The sequence below is a fragment of the Caenorhabditis briggsae genome (genome assembly GCF_000004555.2).
Source record: "Caenorhabditis briggsae complete genome, chrIV, whole genome shotgun sequence".
NCBI classification, from domain to species: Eukaryota; Metazoa; Nematoda; class Chromadorea; order Rhabditida; family Rhabditidae; genus Caenorhabditis; species Caenorhabditis briggsae.
The window spans coordinates 288-16,993 of record NC_013487.2 but is presented as its reverse complement, the minus strand read 5'-3'; the positions used below and the strand labels follow the sequence as shown (position 1 = coordinate 16,993).

The window sequence follows — 16,706 nt, the reverse complement described above, 5'->3', positions numbered from 1 at the left end:
CCCCTTCGACAAATTTATCGACAAAAAAACAACAAATTTATCGACAATTTGTCAACAAAATTTTGTCGATAAATTTGTCGATAAATTACTTTCGACAAATTTACCGATAATTTGTCGACAATTTATCGACAAAATTCTATCGTTTTTTGTCGACAAATTTATCGATAATTTGTCAAGTAAATTTGTCGACAAAATCGGAAAATTTTTGTCGATAAGGCACACTGGCCTAGATGAACCAACCTCTAGGCTTATCTACTATCTAGATGTACTTTTTCAGACTACCGTAAAAACACCCGGATCGTCCACTTTGAGCCTATATATCTTATTTTCTGTGAAAGATATCAAAAAGTGGNTGANTAGTAAAATGTTGCTGATATCCTGATAAACATTTTACTAGTTAACCACTTTTTGATATCTTTCAAAAGAAGTGAGATATATAGGCTCAAAGTGGACGATCCGGGTGTCGTTCTATTAGAGGTTTTACGGTATGTACCCTCTGAGTTAATCTTGAACATGATGTACCCTATTTCGATGTACCCTCGGAGTATGGGCCATCGTGTGGGAATACGGTAACTGAAAGGTAATAATAATAATAGTTTATTCAATGAAGGGCCGAAGCCACTTACTCATGAAGTCAAAAATGTGTTAGTAAGTGTTATGTTTCAAAAATAAATATTTTCCAAGATTACAATTGAGAAGATTAGACGAAAAAATAGATGAACTGGGTATTGGGGGGAAAACATATGGGGGAAGATCATTCCAACAATTTAAAGTTCGATTGGGGATATATTGAGACAAAATTTTGTTAGAATTACTAAAGTTAGAACGAACATAAAATGGGTGTCTACGTAAATTGGGTATAGTTGGAAAGGAGAAAAAAGGGGAATATAAAAGAGTTTCCTTTGAAACAATTACTTTATACAAAAAAACTAAGTCGGAGTGAAGTCTCCGAGATTCTAGGGTGGGAAGATTACAAACAGTTAAGGCCTTGAAATATGATAAATATGGGATGTGGAATTTTTTAAATAGTCTATAAATAGGCACCACAACGATTTTTTCAAACTCATTTTTCCTGAGAATTGTTTATATTATCGTATTCACCATATCAATATTAGTATAATTCCGAATTTTTTTTCGAAAATGTTCATCCGTTCTCGAGATACACCCTTTTTTGTAACCCCCTTTTTCATCCATTTTCTCTGAGGGGGTTGCAGTGGGCATGGAAAAGTGGGCGGGGCAAGGTGGGCGGGGCGACGCCTTTTGCAAACGTGCGGCGCAGAAAATTCCCGATTTATTGCTGTGATGTAAGAACATTGGTTTTCAGTGCATACACCGTTACGTAAAGTTGCACAAAGTTTGGAAAACCACTGAAAAAAGACTTTTGATACAGCAAGGAATCGAACCATGGCCGGTGGCGCGCCGTCCCGAAACACTACCCACTACTCCATGCGCGCGCTGACAGTTGGCTTATTGAAAGGCTGATATGAAGCACGCGCTGCCTCTCTTTTCTAAACAACGATTTGAACACATTTTATTCACATTTTTAGGTGGAAATTGAGATATTAAAAAAATGGGGGAACAGGTAGAAGTAAACTCGAACATGTATATTTTAGCAAATTTTTCGTAGAATCTGAATATGTAATAAAAATCTGCGACATCGACCTGCATTACCGTCAAAATTCGCAAAAACGTCTAAATTTTAGAACCATGTCATCTTTGGATGCGTTTTTTGCCAGCTCAAACTTTTTCAAATGTCATCAAATTGCATATCTGAACAGTCATAGAATTGATCTAAGTATTTTGATATTAAAAACATGGGGTCATCGCTGAAAAAAATTCACAATTTTTGCTTGAAGTTTGATGGATTACTGCAAAAATGGGGGAACTGCTGGCTAAATATGGCTTAATGCATCTTATTCACCATCTAAAAAAGTATTTAGAACAATCATAAAAAGAAGCGACATCGACTTTTATTACACTTTTCAGACCAAATTTCTCATGTCGATTTCTGTTTTTCACGAGTATTTTGAAAGTCGTTGGTTTTCAACGCAAACGCTTTACATCAGTCGATTCTACGTGTTTTTTTACATAACGAGACCAAATTTCATAAAAATCGGTCCATCCAGTCTCGAGTTCTACGCCTTCAAACATGCCAGATACCCCCCCCCCCCAAGAGAAAAAAAATTAGGCTCCGCCCCCTCGCGTTGCGGTGCCTATCTATAAACAAACGATTTTTGAACAGAATACAATTTTTGAACGGTTTTTTTATTAAGGACATTTTGAGGTTGACATTATTCGTAGAAAACAAAGAATTGACGGTAGAGAATAGAAATAAAAATAAATAGGAGGTTGGAAAATTAATTTCGACATTAAAAATTGAAAAAAAAACGAGATGGAACTATTAATCATAACTCTCTAACCGTGTTTTTAGATGGGAAAGACTACCGGGAGGATCTAACAAGTTAAAAAAAAATAACCGAGGGCTTTTCACAAGTAATCTAGATGATAATAATTCGAAAGAATGGGACAATCAATAAGTTGGATAGTGACAGTTAAAGTGAGGAAATAACAAAAAAAACCCCAAAGAAACAGAAAAAGTTAATAAATGAAATTTCGAGATTTCGAACTGTTAGAATCCCATAGTTTGTTTAATTAAATGTAAATCATTCCAGTAGAAAGAAAGATAAATGAGAACAACAAGCAAATGTATACAATGAAGAAGCTGGAATAGTGTTATCTGCAGCTCGGTACTAACAGTTTTCCATAATGCCAACATTTTAAAAATGAGGAATGACCAAATGATTCTTCTGCCAAATATTATTCCAGTAGGATCAGTAGACAGTTTTTACAAACAGATACTGGATATGAAAAGTGAGGACCAATTGGTAAAAATTTCTAGAAATTTTTAAAACTTGATAAGATATCAGTTTCTTCAATCACTCAGGACACGACGCATCTCGAAATATAGGAATTTGTATTGCTTGCTCCAATTCCAGAAGAAGATACAATATTCCAGAAAATAGACAATTGATAGGAAATAAATCCAGATGGTGCATATTCAAACATTTTGAGTAGTACGAAAGAAGATTTGACCTCCCTCCTGATCATTATTGTTGGAACCATAGTTTACATATCCCACCGATACGTCCACGGTGTTGGTCTTTTTTCTGGAAAATGTTTATTTTGTAAAATGCTTCCTGATAAAACTATGCTATAAAAGATCACTCAAAGTTTACAGTTTCATTGAAATGAATTCTGAAAAAGAAAATAATGTGAATTCTTTAAAATACCCAACATACCAAAACTAACCTTTCTGTCAATTTTCGGACATTTTGAACATTTTCAGGAGTCCGAAGCTCACCTTTCAAGTTTCTGATCCTTTTGAAAATTTTGGATGATGTAAAACAGAGATAGATTGAAAAAATTGCATTCACTGAATTATTTCATAATTCCCAAATTTTCAGCTATTTGCCGATTTCTAGAAGACACCTTCTTTGGCCCGTTTTTGTACTGAAAACGTGAAAAACAGGTGTCTTTCAGAAATTAGAAAATTTCTTGAAAGCTAGGAATTTTCAAAAAACTCTATGTGAATGCAAAGCTTTCAATCTAGGTCTGTTTTACACCCTCTAAAGATTTCAAGATGATCGGAAACCAGACAGCGAGCTCCAGACTTCCGAAAATACTCAAAATGGCTGAAAATCAACTGGTACTGTAGATAAAATTTTTTTTGATTACTCACCCTGTCAAAAAGTTCCACACCGCCTTCCCACATCCCACTTTTTCATTTCTTCCAATAGTTTGACGATGATTCTGTTGAACTTGGGAGTTTTCTGGGATGTTTCCACCGATTCCAGGAATTTGAGTGGAATTTTCAGTTGATCTTTTGGCAGCTTTGGTTGTTTTGTTTCTGAAAAAAAACAGGGATCAGATTTTTTTTAGGGTCTTAGGCAGTTACAGAACTATCTCAAACGTCCAACTCAACAATTTCTTACCGCCAGCAACAAATGAAAACCCGAATGAATCCACTTCCAGTGATTTTGAAAAAGTTTCCCCTTTCCTTGTTTTTGTCTATTTTCTCCCACTGGGCCGTTAGTATCTTTGCCATGTTTTCCGGGGTGGTTGGTTGATCATCCCTATTATCTTTCATCTTTGTATGTTTCAAGGAATATTCCCAAACAAATGGAGAGAAGAAGACGTAAATTGGAACCGTCTGAAAATGGTTTTTTGGCTGATAGTGTCCAATAGAGCAATCTTACATTGACCCACAAAAACTCATTTCCATCGACAACATCGTCGTCGCTGATCTTCCAGAGATTGAGTGCGACGTAACCAATGTAGCAGAACAAATTGAGAATCACATTTGGCAGAATCAAAATGTTGGATCTTTTGACGTTTGCCATTCGGTGCTTTTGGGTTATTGACAATTTCAAACTGCAAGAAGGGAATTGTTAAGATAAGATTAATTGATGCAAAATATTACCGAGGATCTGACATTTTCCACTTTCCAATTCTACTGACTATGATTGTTGCAGCTCCGCTAACCACGTCATTAAGGAGGAAAGTCTGAAAATTCAATATTATCATTTAGTTTTCGAAAGAAATATCAAAAAAAGAAATCAAGAAATCAAAAAGGTAAAGTACCTATTGATAAGAATCACAAAAACGTTTCTTCAGTTCATTTTCAGCTATTTCAACCATTTTCTAGAGCTCGGCTATCAATTATTTTTTCGAAGTCTCGGATTTTCTTTTGATCATTATAAATCATAAAATTTCCTTCAATTTTGTTCAAAATCACATTTTTAGCTTTTTTAGGAGCACAGATATAGTCTTTTGATATTTGCTAGACTAGAGACGCCAGACAACGAGACACACTGCGTCTCTAGCCTCCCAAACTACAAATGACCGTATCTCGATTTCTAGATGAGCTAGAAACCCAGTTTTTGGACAGACATATGTGAAATTGGAAGAAGAATGTTTTGTATTCAGTAATGGTCGGTCGCGGCTCAAGAAAAAAAAACGTTTCTAAAAAAAGACCTCAGCTAAACCATCCCGATTTGGAGGCTAGAGACGCTAGACCGCGAGACACGCTGTGGATTTAACCACGGAAAATTTCTTGTCACTTACAAAACATATTGATTTTTGAACTTCTGAACGTTTATGCTCAAAAGAGGCACAGTTCAACATATACTTGTCCGATTTAGCATCGACGAAATAGGATGGAACGGTTCCAGAACAAGCCAGGATAAGCTGAAAATGTTTTTTTAAATTTAAACAATTGTAATGCTCCAAAACACACCGAAAGCAAAACAAGGAGGTAGGAGAGTCCAGAATCATGATATCTGTTACTGAACATGTTGATTGTGGTGCTCACACTAGCAGCACCAAAGAAGATTTGGAAAACTAAATGTTCTAGGGTTACTGTATCTTATTCTAACATGATGAGGTTAGTCTTACATGTTGAGGCAACGGACTGAGGGATTCTGATTGCAGCGCAATTTCGGACCGAGTTGAGTAAGTCACAATTGTTATACAATGCTTGATTGGTGAGGTGGTAGCACTGAAACACAATTTTCAAAAATTAATTTTTTTCAATTTTACCTGTGTAGCAGCAAATAACACTGAATAGAGAATGAGTGCAATGAATTTCGAGTAGATTAGCATCTAAACTATCTTTAATAGATAATTTTAAGCTTGATAAGTTCCTTACTCTCATGTTCTGCTCTATATACCGTGCACTGAATTTTATCCATACTTTAATTGTGAAGAAAATCGAGGCAATACTCAAAATAACCATAAAAGATTGGAGAAATAGCTGTCGAGGCTGCCTGGACCGTTCGATCATCCACAATTGGGCCACGGAGCAGTTCATGACTGCTCCTCCGGAGGAATTACCCGGAAAAAAGTTCTCAGCATGTCCTTAGGTTTGGATTAGAAAGAATAGAAAAAACAAGTAAAACAGGACATTTTGAAGATCAGAAATCGTGATAAATGATTCCGAAAAATCCAAACAGCAAGGAAAATAAAGTTACAAAACATGGAAAATAGGACAGTTCGAAAATTCAAAGTGAAGAAGAAATAAAGGAGAGCGCTTCAAAAGAAAAGGATGATGTGGAAAATGAAGGGGGTGCTGAAAATTCTAGTTTAGAACACTTGATCAGAATAATCCACCGAGCAGAGCAATGTTAAAAAATAGGATTTTTGAAATTTTCTATTTCACAAGATCCATAAATTTTCAAAAAAACGTATTGCTTACAATTTTGTCATCGGTTCTATTTGTAAAAAAATTGTGTAACTTAAAGTGTAAATATTTTTGTTTATTAGTATAAAAATGATTTCTACTTCGAATTTTCCATTTTATGAGTAATAAAATTAATTTCGAAGTTTCAGAATATGCATAGCAGACTAATATAATTTTTTTCAAATCTTATGGAATTGTGCTGAGAAGTTGAAAGAAGTCATTACAAGAGATCTTGAATGTCAATCCCCTTGCTGAAAACAAATATGTGGAACCATTTCTAATTTGTAAAGATTAAAAAAACAGAAAAATAACAACAATGTAATAAAGCAACTTCGTATTTGAGCATTTCAAATAGCGCGCCATATATGATTGCGTGAGTGGAGCCTCCGTTGTGTGAGCATCATTGCTTTAAAGGCGCAGATTCCATATTATTGTACTACATATATTCTTTAATTTGTGATACAAGAGATTAAGAAAAAACTGCATTGAGAAAAAAATTGCATTGCTAGAAATGCAAAACTTGAAACTGCGATTTTCGATTTTCTGCATTTCAGACTAATCCGTCTCTTTCGAATAATAGCAAAAAAAAAAGAAAATCATGAAAAAGAAACTCACTTGCACAGCTTTCAATATTATCTGAAAAAAAAATTTTAAAAATTCAAAAAAAAACTCACTCAACCAGTTTCTATGATTTCTGAAATATCGAGAGAGAGAGAGAGAGAGAGAGAGAGAGAGAGAGAGAGAGAGAGAGAGAGAGAGAGGGGGAGGATGAACAACACGAATCCAAATTGCTAAGTTCAACAGAGAGTGATTAGGCGAAACGGGAAGTTATAATTTCTAGTGAGAGCTAGAACAAATTATGGGCGTGGTTTAATGAGAGGATGCCAATTGTGAAATGGGCGGGAAAACAGAGTGAGTGAAATTTCTGAAAATATTATTTCAGGAAAATCAGAAATGTACTAATGAGCTACTGATCCTAATGGACGTTTGAAGAGGTTTCACGACTCCGCAAAAATTATTGTTGACTACAATCAATGGCTAATTGGAATGGCATGATGAATTATGGATGCAAAAAACTATTTTAGGTGTGAAAAATAATACAAAATCGAAAAGTTTTTTTTGATTCATAAATAGTATGGATTCATTATCAACAGATTCTAAATCAGCTTGTTAGATCTGATATTTCCTAAACATACACTTTGAGCTCAATCATCTCGGTTCCTCTGAAAGATATCAAAAATTTGTCAACTTATAAAATGTTCATCATAATATCACTAGTATTTTATCAGTTACCGTAAAACCTCTAATAGAACGACACCCGGATCGTCCACTTTAATCCTATATATCTCACTTCTTTTGAAAGATATCAAAAAGTGGCTAACTAGTAAAATGTTGCTGATATCCTGATAAACATTTTACTAGTTAAACACTTTTTGATATCTTTCAAAAGAAGTGAGATATATAGGCTCAAAGTGAACGATCCGGGTGTCGTTCTATTAGAGGTTTTACGGTAACTGATTTTTGACATCTTTTAAAGGAGTCGAGATAATTGAGCTTGAAATTGATGGTTTGGGTAAGCTTCTGGAAAAAGAAGGCCGTGGCCGGCCGCGGTCGACCGTTTCACACCTTTGCTCATCACATCAACCAGTTGTGGGCGACTAAACTAAAAAAGCAAGCTCAAAAACAACCGGCAAACATCATACCTTTCCTCTCCCACTTCTCTTCTCAGACTCTTTTTCAAATCCAACCCCATAATTACGGCGCCGCAATTTCTCCGTAATTTCCCTCGAGGCACGGGATTCCGTTGCTCGTGATCCTTCATTACTGATTCGTTCTTTTCGTGACAAAAAAACGGTGCCAGGTACCAGCCTGGCACGGAGCAGAACGCCAGACGGAAGGGCAAGGAATGAGAGAGAGAGAGAGAGAGAGAGAGAGAGAGAGAGAGAGAGAGAGAGAGAGAGAGAGAGAGAGAGAGTGAGAGGTGTGGAGAGGGTAAGAAGACGTTACAGTTGGGAAAGAAGAGGGGTCAACTTGTTATGTGTACCGTCAAGATGCATCTGCGCTCCAGTATACACAAGAAAATGAACTTACAAAAAAACTTGTTAGGATTCCACAAGATTCTTGAAATGCAACTTTTTTTGAATGCAACTTTTGAATATCCAGTTGTGTAGGACTTATTAAAGTCTTCTTTAAAGATGATGATAAACAATGTTTTCGAAACATTGAAAATGTTATTCATCATAATTATCAATATTGAGTTGGAAAACAAGTTAAATTGAGGATAAATATGAAAATGTCTAGTTTGGAATTGAACATTCATTTTCTCGACAAACATAAACTTAAAACTGCTGTTTACAAGATATATAAACTTCCTTACACATGTCTAGGACGATTCCGAAATTCCAAAAAGCAAGAAAACAAAAATTACCGTTTATGAAAGTTGTGAAATTCAGTTTCAGCTTCAGAGTGAATGTTAATTAAAACATGTTTGAACAATATCATTACCTGCTGAGAATCCCATTGAAACTTGTATTTTACGGAAAAAGTGTCATTTTTAGCGTTATGATAACATCAAATCGGCTAGGATTCATATAAAATGGTCCTGGATTTTCAGGGTTGAGTTTCTCTAGATCGAAAATAGCTGTTTATCATTATCAGTAAACGCATCAAATTTCAAAAAGTAACCATAGTTTTAGGGCGCTCAATGTTTTGGATTTTAAAAGACAATTTTCAGAGAATAAAATAAAAATTGATCTTATGTGTTCCATTTCAATATTATTAGACAACCGCATAAAGTTTTAGCCAGTAACAATAATTTCAGGTCTTTCAGAGTTGAGAATGCAAAATGCGCATTTTCAGGGTTTTCCAATGTAGCTGGTTTCTGATGTTCCGAACAGTCCGGGATGTTTGGGATTGAGTTTTCCAGGATCAAAAACGAATTCTAACCAGTATTATCAGAAAACCGCATAAAATTTTAGCTTTAATTTTAGGTCTCTTAAAGATAAGGATGCAAAATTCCAATTTTTTTTTGGGTTTCCCACTGTATTGGGATTCTGACGTTCAGAATGATTTGAATGGTCCTGGATGTTCACGATTAGGTTCTTCTCAATAAACAAAAAATTCTTATCAATATTATCAGAAAACCACATCAAATTTCAGCCAGGAGCAATTAATTTAGGCCGCTCAAAGTTTAGGATGCAAAATGCCAATGTTTCTGAAGATCAGAAGAAGATGAAAAAATGATCCTGGATGTTCGAGAATGGGTTTTTCTGATTCAAAAATAATTTCTCAGCAATTGTATATGAAAAAAAAACCAAATCGAATTTTGCCAATGAACAATAATGTTTGGTCCCTCAACTTTAAGGAAGTTCAAGTTTAGGAAATTCGCTGTTTCAGTATTACTATAATTGTGGCACCTTCCATCGGTTCAGTATTCTTGTAGTGCTATGTTCATACCCATGCCTTTTGTCTATACGTGACCACTAGCAAAAAAAAACAAAAACTGCCCAACCACAGATTGATATGATAAGCACCTAGCGATGACATGTGGAGAGACACAGACATAGATAAGATAGTTTTATTATTGACCTGTCCATTTTAGTATCGTCAGTTGACCACTAGATTGTTCACCTAGTGGTGAATTTTGTTTTTTTTTGGCATTTCTATTTAGTTTCTTAAAATTTAATTTTTAAAAAATTCACTGTTTCGTGATTTTTGTCATTTCTCTTGGCTCCTATGCAAGATACAAAAGTTTGTTAACTGAGAAAATGTTTACCATATTATCACAAATATTTTTTCGGAAAAATTGGCTCAAATTTCAAAGTTGGGGAGCTCTTCTATTACAGGTTTTACTGCATATATTTTATTCAATGTATCCATAGCTTCAATTATTTTTTTCAGAAGATAAACCATGTCGGACCTTCGCCAAAACTTTGAACGCGATGGATTTGTGGTGATTGAGAATGTCTTTAATGATCAGGAAATTGAAGAAATAAAGGGAGCAATTGGGAAAATTGTAGAGGATATGAATTTGGCTGAGCACCCAAAAAGTGTATTCTCCACGTATGATGAGGATAAGGTAAAGATGTTATTCTTATGTGGAAGCCTGTATATGATTGAAAAAATGTATAGAGACTTCAAAAGTCTACCTTTTGAAAGTTGAATGATTTGCAATGACCTTTCTGAAACCTAGAAACCTCATGGACTATATTTCAGCACGCCGCCGACTCCTACTTCCTCAACAGCTCCGATAAAATTCGATTCTTCTTTGAAGAAGGAGCAGTTGACAAGGATGGAGAGCTCACGGTGCCAAAAGACAAAGCCCTTAATAAAATCGGCCATGGCCTTCATTTGCTGGACCCCACTTTCAAGAAAATGACATTCAATTCCAAAATTCAAAAGATTTTCCAAGGAATCGGTTATCAAGAGCCGGAAGTTGTGCAAAGTATGTATATTTTCAAACAGCCGAAAATCGGAGGAGCTGTGACTGATCATGTGGATTCTACATTTCTTAGGGTTAATCCTATCGATCATCTGACTGGTGTCTGGATTGCAATTGATGAAGCAAGTGTGGAGAATGGATGTCTTTCTTTTATACCAGGAAGTCACAAAGGTTCGTTTCGAAAATATTACTCCAAAATCGAAAAGTTACGATTTCCAGAGCAATTATGATGTTACTGAAACAGTAATGAAAATTCAAATTTTTCAGACACCTCCACCTCTGATTACCGCTTCGTCCGGACCCATGACACCACTGGTGGTCCACTATTAAAATTTATCGGAACTCGTCCAACATACGATCAATCCAAATTCCAACATGTACCAATATCCAAAGGATCTCTGATTCTTATTCACGGATTAGTGGTCCACAAATCTGAAGCCAACACTTCTGACAAGTCCCGCCATGCCTATACAATCCACGTCATGGAGAAGCAGAATACTGAATGGAGCAAGGATAACTGGCTCCAGGAGACCGAGCAATACAAATTCCCAAATCTATATAAGCAATAGTTGCCAAATGCAAATGTAGAACTGAATTCATTGTGTTCATTTTTTAAATAGGATTTTCTGGAAAGAGCTTTTTCGCTCCCAAATTTACAACTTCACAGTGTATCTTTAAATGTTCATGTACTGTTTATTAAACAAATTTCTAGTTCTTAATAATTTCATGAAATTGAACTTTATCTGACTTAAAAAATCATAAAATTACAGACGAACAAAGATATGAAAGGGATAATTTTTGTGCACTTCACAAATCCCAGCGATAGTTCTGCTTTGAGTTTCGGACGTTTTTTTTTTTAATTCACTGCTTCCATACTGTCCTAAACTTTGGTGCTTATCAGTGATAGGAGAAACCCCATTGTTTAGAGCATCCGAACAACGGAAACGGAAACGGAAATTCCACCCATCATTTGTCCTTATTCTATGTTTTTCAGTACTTTTGTTTGATTTTTTGACACCATAAAAACAAAGGCTGCCCCAACTAAAGATTGATATGACACGCATCCTAAAATGAACTTTTTTGTTTTGTTCAGTTTAATATTTAATGATCACTAGATGGTTCTTAACATGTGTTTTTTGGCTCTTCGAATTTCGTTTTTATTCAAAATTTTACTGTTTTATGAATCTTGTATATTTCTGAGTAATTTTTAGTGATCGTTTAATTCCACCGACATACGATCAATCCAAATTCCAACACGTACCCATATCTAAGGGATCTCTGATTCTTATTCATGGATTGGTGGTCCATAAATCTGAAGCCAACACTTCTGACAACTCCCGTCACGCCTATGCAATCCATGTAATGGAGAAGCGGAATACCAAATGGAGTGAGGATAACTTTCTTCAGGAGACCGAGAACTACAAATTTCCTAATCTTTATAACCAGTAATTTTCAAATGTTTTTGATTTATTTGTTTGAAAAATTATAATACAAACATCGGTGTTACAGATGTGATATTTTTCGTTTTCTTCACAAATCCCAGTCTTTGAAGTATATATTTCCGAAGAGAGTCTGAGAAAACCCAGAGAAGATATGGATTGATGCTTGCATAGAGGTCGCTGAAAATTTATTGAGTTTAGATTAACTTTAACTTTTTTGAAATTTAAGCCACTGTTATGAAACTACTACCATTTGAAAGAACGCATCATAATCTACAAAAAATTCAACTAGAGCTAATTTCTAGAAATTGATCTAATATAAGAAAAACAAGGTTGAAAATTGCTTCTTCTTTTTTTTCATTCCTTTTTTTAACCCCTTTCCGTCTCTCCGTGTCTCTTCAAGCAGTGGAAAGCCGCGCATTTCTATACTCCCTCCACCTCGTTCCTCTCTCAGCAAATTTTTGGCACATGTGCCGCTACTTGGGGCACCGGTGCCGCTGCAACGCGGTAATCGTGCCCGGGGGGTCGGGCACGCATGCATTTTGCGTGCCGTTGCCGTGCCGTATCCGTGCTCATGTGTGCCGTTATTCGAAATTCTTTCCCCAAAATTGGCTCAATTAATTTCAATATTTTCTTTAAATTTAACAGTTTCTTCGATTAGAAATTCAAAAAAAAATAGTAACAAAAAAAAAAGAAAAAACGATCATTTAAATCTGTAGAGAAGATTGTGTCGAAGATGTCGAATTTCGATGAAAGTACCTTTCGTACTCCTCTTCTCCAGCTTTATTGGTGTTGGGCTTGGCAGGGTGTTTCTGAAAGAACTTTAAAGATTATTTACATAACTAATTGGATGAAAACTCACATTTCTTTGGACGAATTGTCTTCCCGAAAATCCATCGGAAGTTGTCTGGCACGTTTTCACCGAAGATCAGCGGAACTGTAAAACATAGGGATTAACATTAACCTTTCGAACATTTTTTTTGAACACTGTCATTTCAAAATAGTTCAGTTTTTTACATCTCGCCCACTTACATATTTAATTTGGAATATTCATCGTTGCTGGTCGTAAAATATCTTCTTCTTCTTCAGTATCCCCCACGGTTTGACGACTTCCCTTCTCGTCTTTTATAACTGAAAAGATTTCCGACATCATTATTACTTGAACATCTCTCAACTCACCTATTTTCCTTCGGTGTCTCTTCCAACGGGACATCTGGTACAGCCAATGTCTGAAAACTAAACAGAAATATATTTCATGATTTTCCACCTGAAAGCCTAGAAAAACAAAACCAAATGCCATAAAACGGTGAAAAGTACAAAAATTTATGAAAATGAATGACAAGCTATTTTCGCAACATTTTCGAAACTATGGATAGAGACGATATGCGCAGGTGGTTCAAGAAAGGGCACGGCAGCGGCACGGTAGCGGCACGCCACATGCTTGCTAGGGGCACGGGTGCGGTGTTCCAAGGGCACTTTCAACGCGGCACGGTGCTGTTTGGATGCGGATCCTGTGCCCCTCTGTGCCCTGGCGTGCCGAAAATTTGCTGAGCTCCCGTGTCTTCGGTAGAATAGTGGTGAGTATCCGCGTCTGTCACATGCGAGACCCGGGTTCAATTCCCGGCCGGGGAGAAATCTTTTTTCTTTTTTCTGATTCAATTTTCCTATTTCCAGTTGCAAAATGGTAGTTTTATAAACACTTCATCTCTCACCTGACTGCATTATAAACCAAATAAAACTGATCAGTAGTGAATGCCAAAATGTCTGCGCCTTTAAAAATGAAAAGCGTCAAAATACACAGCTGGACTCCAACAATGATAGTGCTCATTGTGAATAGACGAGTCTCTCTCATCTTGGCTCTCTCTTTGGTTCGGGATCTAATTACCATGGTAGTTGGGGGCATCTGAAAAGAAGTTTATGTTAAACATTTGAAAATTATATCAATAATCTAGGTTACCATATGCTTTTGCCTCTTACGTAGAACCCAAAACAGATAACAATAGGTACAAAGTAAATAAATAGAGTTGATTAACAAAAACACACCACCAATTGCGAAAAATGTGTTTGTCATGGGTTTGCTGAAAATTTGGGAAATATTGTAAACCGCCAAGTTTAAGCCCAGATATCTCGGTTTCTGTGAAAGATATCCAAAAGTGGTCAAATAATAAAATTTTTATCATAATATCAGCAATATTTTATCAATTGACAACTTTTTTTTAACCTTTCACAGAAACCGAGATATATTTGTTCAAAGCTTTGACGGATCAGTGGCGGCCAATTGGCGGCTCTGAGAGGACCATAACTTCAAGCCCATTTTTTCATTTTCTGTAACAGATATCAAAAATGACCAACTGACCAAATTAAATGACCAACGGACCAAAAATCATCTTATCAGTAACACTTTATCAGTTGACAACTTCTTGATATCTTTTTCAGAAATTGAGATATGTGAACTTAAAGCTGAAGGGTCGGATTTGAACGCACTTACTTTAAAAACTTAGGGACTATCCCATTGTTTTTATTTCGAAATAGTTCTACTGGGTTTAAAAATGTTGCTAAACCAATAAGCAGTCCTGTGAGATACTGTATTGCGATAGCTATCCAGAGCCGGTATCCCATCCACATCTGAAATTCAATGTTGACGAGAATTCAAATTTCTTGATTACCTTATGAAAGCTTGTGGGAAATAACATTACTGATAATCGATTAGAAGCCAAAACTGACACTCCCATAGCTTGGCAAACGCCTGAAACGCTATGTTAATTACCGTAAGCCTGTAATAGAACAATCCTATAACATTCAACTTTGATTCAATTTATCTCGGTCCCTGTCAAAGATGTGAAAAAGTTATCAACTGATAAAACTTTTATCATAAAATCAGAAGTGTTTCATCAATTTCCGAGATAATTGAGCTTAAACTTGGCAGTTTGGATGCCCACCATATGAATTACGGTAATCTGGTTTTTTGATTTTTTAAAGCTAACTCGCATAGGAGTTGAGATAATTGAGCTCAATGTCGACGGTTTGGGTGCTCTTCTATTACAGGTGTTACGGTAGCTTACTTAAAGGAGCCGAGATAATTGAGCTCGAACTTGACAGTGTCGGGCCCTTCTATTACAGGTAGCTTAATTAGCCCAATTACCTGTACACCACGCAAAGTATAAATAAATTTTTCCATATGGGTTACCAAGAAATAGATACACAGTTGGGAACCATCCCCATTTGGGAAACATTGCGCCGAGATAATTGGTTAGGAGGGTCCCTGGAATATTTAAAAATTAATTTAAAAATTATTTTTTGAAAATAATTCTTTATTGTTTGAGAAACATATCAATTCCGAAAATTATTTCGAGAACTGTTGACGCAGAACTGTTACGATTTTCGAAAAAAAAAAATTAAAAAGCTTCAACTCACATATATCAACACCTGCTGTAGACAGGCATAATTTGAAAAATGGGCTGTTTAGCTCATCGATTTTCTTATTTTGCGCTTCTATCAACGCCCAAACAATTATCAAATAAATGGACATTGTGAGCAAAAACACACAAAATTGTGTGGTTTCTACGATATATACAATTCTGTCGTCTACAGTAAGAGAGTTGCTAGCCTCAGCAAGAGCCCAAAATTCAGGGGGAAGCGACATCTGGAATATGGGTTATATAACAAGAAATTTAAGCTAGAAAAAAAATCTGAAAGGAGGATTATTGAAAAATTAAAAGGCAATTTCTATTTATACCGTAAAACCTGTAATAGAAGGGAACCCCATACTGTCATGTTTAAGCGCAATTATCTCGGCTCCTAAAAGAGATATCAGAAATCTGTCAACAGATAAAATGTTTGTGATATAGTGATGAGTAATTTATCAGTTGACTACTTTTTCGTACCTTTGACAGGAATTGAGATGAAATGGCTAAAGTTAAAAGTTATTTGACCCTTCTGTTATAGGTTTAAAGGTAGTTTTAATGAAAATCAAACAGCTTTTTCAGTGTTAAAAAAGGATTTTCAAAACGTTAAAAAATCAAAGGTTTAAATCGAAATCGAAGAGCAACAGTTCTAGACAACTCTAACCATCTCAACTTTTTTGAATCTCCAAAAAATCGATTCGGAAATTAATAATTTTGGATATTATGGATTTTTGAAATTCTATTCTTGAAACAGAACTTTTTCTTTTCAAAATTCAAAATTTCAACTGCCATAGAGATCTGTTAGAAAGAAATCATCTGACACAAAATAACGCTTCAAGTTCTCTGTTTTCAAAAAAATTCTTACATTTCACTCTCTCCAAGCCAATAATTTGGCTTGTTGAAAATATCAAGGTACTAGTTAAAGATAAAGGACAAAAGGGATCAAAATGTTGGACTGAAATGCCTGATTTCAAGAAAATGATGATTTTTTTTTTGGAATTGATCTCTATGAATCTTATGGCTACCGTGAAACCTGTAATAGAAGGGTCCATCTATCTTGGTTCCTGTCAAAGATATGAAAATGTTAACTGATAAATTTTTGATCATAATATCAAAAATATTTTATCAGTTGACACATTTCTTTGCATAAGAGCCAGGTAAATTAGCTCAAACTTGACAAAGTG

General features: G+C 35.5%; 3 protein-coding genes and 1 non-coding gene across 4 annotated transcripts; 2 read left to right on the top strand and 2 right to left on the bottom strand.

The window, feature by feature from the left end:
- Window positions 1-3,058: 3,058 nt before the first annotated feature.
- CBG00326 lies at window positions 3,059-5,661 on the bottom strand (the record flags this gene model as incomplete). Its single annotated transcript, XM_045244706.1, has 9 exons — window positions 3,059-3,167; window positions 3,740-3,907; window positions 3,993-4,210; window positions 4,257-4,431; window positions 4,481-4,563; window positions 5,125-5,247; window positions 5,297-5,400; window positions 5,455-5,557; window positions 5,599-5,661. The coding sequence occupies 9 exons, from the start codon at window positions 5,659-5,661 to the stop codon at window positions 3,059-3,061; spliced, it is 1,146 nt and encodes a 381-aa protein (XP_045091540.1).
- A 4,487-nt stretch (window positions 5,662-10,148) lies between these two features.
- Window positions 10,149-11,248, top strand: CBG00325 (the record flags this gene model as incomplete). The annotated part of the gene is made up of 3 exons (XM_002632274.1): window positions 10,149-10,316; window positions 10,454-10,850; window positions 10,947-11,248. 3 exons carry the CDS (start codon window positions 10,149-10,151, stop codon window positions 11,246-11,248), a joined length of 867 nt encoding a protein of 288 aa, XP_002632320.1.
- Window positions 11,249-12,115: 867 nt separating this feature from the next.
- On the bottom strand, window positions 12,116-15,761 carry CBG00323 (the record flags this gene model as incomplete). Its single annotated transcript, XM_045244705.1, has 7 exons — window positions 12,116-12,298; window positions 13,833-14,021; window positions 14,082-14,213; window positions 14,627-14,746; window positions 14,782-14,868; window positions 15,259-15,378; window positions 15,507-15,761. 7 exons carry the CDS (start codon window positions 15,759-15,761, stop codon window positions 12,116-12,118), a joined length of 1,086 nt encoding a protein of 361 aa, XP_045091539.1.
- Window positions 13,679-13,750, top strand: CBG29016. Its single transcript has one exon. It is a non-coding gene (tRNA).
- Window positions 15,762-16,706: the final 945 nt, after the last annotated feature.